A 5,925-nucleotide genomic window follows, 5' to 3' on the forward strand; every position below is an offset into this window, starting at 1 on the left:
GATCACATGGCGTTGTGCATTATGAGGCAAACACAAGCAGGCCCACTCTGTTTGCTCAAGAACAGACATCTTTCTCTAATACCACTTGTGCTCCTTCCCCAACTTGGGAACAACCCCTTATAAAGGAGAGAGAGAGAGAGAGAGAGAGAGAGAGAGAGAGAGAGAGAGAAGCTTCATCTATCTCTCTCTCTCTCGTGTCAGAGGAAGTCTAGTCTGCTCCTTTCTTCAATGCACTTGTCTTCTTCATAGCAAACATCGCTGTCTCTGTCTTTTGTACTCTCTCTCCCTCCCTCTCTGTGAGCGCGCGACATGGTCCTCGTTCTTTATAACTCTCTTCGTCACTTTCTACAAATTTCTATCATGGTACCTTTGTAGTTTGTAGTATCTAGCTGCAGCTGCATTCACTTCCCCCTTCCTTCTTCCCTCCTCTTGAAGCACTTCTTCCTCGCTTCCATTAGAGTCTCTGTCCCTCCCCTGGGGATATATAAGAGGTTGCGCGCATTGTCATAGACATATACCTTGAACCGACTTAGCCACCATGTCCAGCAGAAGGTCGAGGCAGTCCGGCGGGTCTTCGAGGATCAGCGATGATCAGATCATTGATCTGGTGTCCAAGTTGCGCCAACTTCTTCCCGAGATCCGCGATAGTCGACGCTCCGATAAGGTACATAAAGCAGCTCTCTCTCTCTCTCTCCATCTCTAGCGAGTGAAGGGACATCAATGCTCGTAGTCCCTACTCAGTCCCACGCCCCAAAGTTAATAAAGCTAATTACTCAGCGTAGATTTAAAACATTTTCCCCAAAGTCGAGCTCAGTAGATAAGTGGTCATAGACATTCTATGGCGATCATGAATCATATCATTCTATATTGATATACCGGGTATGTTGTTTTTCTATTTCGTTGCTTGTATGTGCTAAGCTTGTTTGGCTTTTAAACTTGCACTTTTGATGTGCCACTTCGATTGTATGTCCTACTTACTAGTGATTTTCAGTCAGCACTGTCCTATTTGAGCATGTACATATACTTGTGTACTGAAGAATGTACGTACACTCGTCGGTCCGTATAAATGCATGTTAGATATCGCCTGTCTGGATATTAATAAACAACTATGTAGATCCATTATGTGATATTTATGCACATAAGGTAGTCCTGGTCCTGGATGGGTATAAACATCAAACCTGAAGTAGGAATTAATTACCACAGCTCTGGGGCATTTGGAAGGGACACAAGATCAACGCCTTTTCAATCCCATTAGCATCCGTACGGATATATTTGTCAACAGAAGACATACTCATGCTTCCAAACTTCCCTAACAAGTGACCTAGCTAGACAGAGAACTAAATGATCATTCAACCTGACCAGTAATCCCCTTGGCCATTTGGTCGGAATAATTGGTCTCCATGAGGAGGCTAAAGTGTTGGTCTAAAGATAAATTATGCGGGAAACATTGTCGACCCATGTAAAAGTTTGACCCGACATGTGCACATGCGCTAATGGCTAGACGCGCCGATCGTTTCTTTCTCCACAGGTACCGGCGTCGAAGGTTTTGCAAGAGACCTGCAACTACATAAAGAACTTGCACAAGGAGGTGGACGACCTCAGCGAGCGGCTCTCTCAGCTCTTGTCCACCATCGATCCCGATAGTCCCGAGGCCGCCATCATTAGGAGCTTAATATAAAACTCTCCTGATTAATGTTTATCATGTCGAGCCCTTCGTCTACTGAACCAGCTTGTGTTCTGCTTCTCCAACTAGCTTCGTTTTCCCTTCATTATTTTCTTTCCTTTGGGTGGTTTTTATCATATCACTAGAATCAAGACAAGGGCTAGCATGGAACTAGACATAGTCTCTCCTGTACGGACGTACAGTGCAGTGTAATTAGGCGTTGATTATATAATAAAAAAGCACTTGCATGCACCCCTCAAGACCCTATATTATAATATGCTTGAGGTAGATTGTGGATGCATGAGCCAAACTGCTGGTGGGGATCGTTCGTTGAAAGGTTGCTTTTCATGGACATTTGAGACTTTGAAAACTACAACAAGGTGCATGGATTTTCCTCGTGACTGTACCGATTTTGAAACGGAAGAAGACAATGATAAAGAATTCATTCTTCATTTGTCGGAAACCACCACAAAAATTTAGATTGAATGCAAGAAACTTGTCATTCTGAACAAATGAATTTTCTTATCCTCTAGAGAACTGAGAAGTTATGCCTGTTTCAATCCGTTGCCTGTGCACAAACTAAGATTAAAACTCTTAGAGAGCGATGCTCAATTAACTATAATCCTCTACAAAATGACAAGGTAATATGTATGACGATGCATGTTTAATTTGAAAATCAGTTTGCAGAAACTTTTGTCAAGGCACCAATGTACTTTCTTCGTCTTTCCTAAGAGATTAATTCATATATTCAAAGGATCAAGAAGAATATTTCAATTGACCCTAAATGTTTGACATGTACATAGTTTATGAATGAGGTGAAAACACAGCGATTCTCATAAGAATAACTACGTTGTCTGACTCAACATGTTCAATTTGAGATCAACGTCAACCATCGACTACCAAAACAAGGTAAGAACGAAAGGGGAAAGTAAAAACCACTCTAAAACACGCGTGATGCCAAGAGGCTGCCATCTTATTCTTACCTAAACTTTGGTAAAATTTGGCATTGCATATAATAGTCAATCTGTCAATATCCTTGGTATTTAAAACACTGAGGCTTTGTCGGTCATTAGGGGTCAGGTGGGTGTTCTAGGGTCAGCCAGTGAGCCCCATCTTTATAATCATTGGTGACTTGATTTGATGCCCAATAAAAATCATGGGCTATAATCTTGTATAAGTAAGGTGTGAGCTCTATATAATAATCAAAAGAGATTTAAGCCAATGTGTGCTGTGTCACCCTCGGCAACCTGACGATCAGCATCTGAATCTACATCTATATAACAATGATGCTGGAGATACAAAAGGTCATTTATATACAATAGATTTCCAAAGCGATGGCCATAGAGTCACATTGAATACCTAAATGTGACCTGCCTCTTTATATATACATGTCGATCAAAGTATCCAGAGTGCTTTGTTCTAAATCGAATTTGTAAATCGACTTCTGTATCGTGTATTGATCGATCCGATTGTCCGACTCACGTGTTGCGGCGAAAGGAACATGGGAATTTACCCACGATAAAACTAACGTAAAATGTGTGCCCGCCCAGCGGCGCCGAAACCGACGTGAGCTTTTTCGTTATGTCGGAATCACGTGTACCGCATCGTGGAGTGCTTGCGGTCGGGATGGACTAATAATAAAGACCTGTGAAGTTGACTTATGGGTTTTCGACAGTCCGATATTTGCTTTTCTCCTCATGTATTATTGAGACAAGTTGCGCAATCAAGGGCTGGTTGCTATCAAAGGGTTCGGAAAATGGAAGCCATGAATCTCTTGAAATCTAGGATCCAACCAGCTAAAGCAAAGATTGCATCTTTCCCTCTCACCAAGAATTACGGGAGGTCCATACTGATAGAGGCATGGCTAGAGCCTAGAAGCTGAGGTAGGCCCTTCTTTGTCTTTGTGCTCCTAGGGGCCTTTCGTCCTCCACCTAAGCTTGAGTCACTTTCACTTCCTATGTTGATTGCCATGTTTCATTGCCAAATACCGGGGGGCTTCTTCCACGAAATTGATCTTCTCAACTTTAGGAGATAGACGGACGTGGTCCAATCACTTCGTTTTTGAATGGCGAAGAATTACCCTCTCCCTCTCTCTCTGCCCCCTCCGCCATGTTGCGTCAGCCTCGACTTCGTGACGCACCACTGGCATTGCACCTGATCACACGTCAATAGTTACCGCCGGGCCTCTCTCTCTCTCTCTCTCTCTCTCTCTCTCATGGAGGCCGGGGAGCGATGGTGACGAACATTGCACGAAATGGAAGCCCCGGCCTCTAGACATTGAATCTTAGGCCACCGGCTACGACACGCGCAGAGAGAGACAGACCCCACGAGAGGGGGAAGGGGCGATAGCGACGCATTGGAGACAGGACATTGATGATGTCATGCTATAGAGAGGAGGGTGGGGGAGGGAGAAAAATGGAGAAAAAAAAGGGGGAAAGAGAGAGCGAAGGAAAGAAAAGGGACAGAAGATAAATTTGTAAAATGACAGTTGTTATGAAATGTTAAACTTAATTGTGGGCAAATTTAAGATGCAAATTTAACTTCCACCATAAGAGGGTTTTAAAATCTTAGCCCTATGTCTCTTATCCCTAGGAGGTCTTCCTCCACTAGCTTTTTTTGCGTAAGTCAACGGATCACATGTTGGGAACGACATGTTTAAGTTTGATTAGAATAATGAATAGTCTGAGTACAAAGAAAAATCTCCCCACCAAATGTCAGGCTACGATATCAATCTCCATTTGATCGATCTAGTCTAAGGGTGTGTTTGTTTCAAGGACAAATGTTTTCTGGAAATCCATTTTCCGGAAAGTGATTTCTTGAAGATCATTTTCTCGGAAAATGGTTTGTTTTCCTTTGTTTGGTAATATGTTACCGAAAATGTTTTTCAGTGTTTGGTTCTCATTTAGAAAATGATTTCAATCTCACGAATTTCACGTAAAAAAAAAGGATTTTATTAGCACCAAAGGTTTATACTTTTTTTTATATTATATTACTTTTTATTAATTATTACTTAATTATTTTATTTTCCTTTTCTTTTTGTCTTTTTTCCTTCTTTCTCCGTCTATCGTTGGGCCTCGGAGATGACCAATGACCGGTCACACGAGATCAAGCTCGCTGGCCTTGGGTGACTAGCCACAATAGTGGGCCTCTCACTTCTAAATTAATTTATTGAGTCAATGTTACTTAATAAATGAGTTTTCTCAATGAGTCTAGCAAATCTAGTATTTGACTCGCAAAATGAAAAGGAAACCTCAGTCTCTGGATGTGTGCTCCTAAAATGGAAAATGGATGTGATTTCAAAAAGCAAACATATAGAAAACATTTCATAGTTGGGTTAGTACCAATGTCTCTATCTTTCCATGAAACATTAGGATAAATTGTGCCACAAAAAGCTGCTTGGATAGCTACTACAACAACTAATCAAAGAACAAGTCTATAGTTCGGATAGTCTCCGATAGTATGAAGAGCAAACATCCAAAGTCCGATACTTGTCAATTTCTATTTCCTCTTTTATCTATGAAATTTTCAAGTCATAACTTCTTTAACTTGGCACTCTTAATAATGAATGCTTTTGCAACTCTCTCATTGTCCACCAAATAATCAAAGGCATATGCAAGGGTGGCTTCATCAAAACCTTCAACCTCCATCATTTCTTTGTAGAGCTCAGAAACATCCAATGGATTTTTACTCATCTTTTTTAATGCAGAAGCAACCTCTCCAATTTGCTCCAAGAGTATTGCAAATTTACCATCCTTATTAGGAGCACAACTTCACTTTCTATTAACTCTTGATGGATCTTCTATTCCTTTTGTAATATTATTACTACTATCATCTAAATCAATTGAGCAGTCCACATCTATAGTAGGAGGCAAGTCGATGTCACCAAATTGTTTTGCAAAGCTTCATGTGGCCATGTCTTTTCCAGCCACCGGACCAAGTTCATTGTACCTCTCGATTTTCTTGTTCAAGTAATTCTCATGGGTAGGATGTGCCTAAAAAAAAAAATCATAAAAACACAAGTATATAAACATGTAGATTAAGCCGGTTATGATTACAGCAAGACATACAATCTGCTCATCATTTACCATTGTCTCAGTTTTGTATATGTAAAGAGCATATGATGCATAAGCAAACAAAAAAACTATAGCAGCCTCCAATTCTTGCATATCTCAACATGCTGCAAAAGAAACCTCATGATTCAATGAATTTCTAGCAGCCTAATATGACAAACAGACATGTAAAGATATAATAACAACCAATAT

At 40.9% G+C, this 5,925-nt stretch overlaps 1 protein-coding gene across 1 annotated transcript; it reads left to right on the forward strand.

Moving 5' to 3' along the window:
• The first annotated feature begins 243 nt into the window (after positions 1-243).
• LOC115727175 (transcription factor PRE5-like) lies at positions 244-1,915 on the forward strand. Its single transcript, XM_030657340.2, has 2 exons — positions 244-664; positions 1,529-1,915. The coding sequence occupies exons 1-2, from the start codon at positions 539-541 to the stop codon at positions 1,676-1,678; spliced, it is 276 nt and encodes a 91-aa protein (XP_030513200.1). The 5' UTR covers positions 244-538; the 3' UTR covers positions 1,679-1,915.
• The last annotated feature ends 4,010 nt before the right edge of the window (positions 1,916-5,925 follow it).

This window comes from Rhodamnia argentea, chromosome 11 (genome assembly GCF_020921035.1).
Source record: "Rhodamnia argentea isolate NSW1041297 chromosome 11, ASM2092103v1, whole genome shotgun sequence".
Taxonomy (NCBI): domain Eukaryota; kingdom Viridiplantae; phylum Streptophyta; class Magnoliopsida; order Myrtales; family Myrtaceae; genus Rhodamnia; species Rhodamnia argentea.

Excerpts from the sequence above, each read along its gene's own strand:
- LOC115727175 (XM_030657340.2), top strand. The coding sequence starts at position 539 with ATGTCCAGCAGAAGGTCGAGGCAGTCCGGCGGGTCTTCGAGGATCAGC. Across the intron at positions 665-1,528 it reads ATAGTCGACGCTCCGATAAG|GTACCGGCGTCGAAGGTTTT; the intron begins GTACATAAAGCA and ends CTTTCTCCACAG.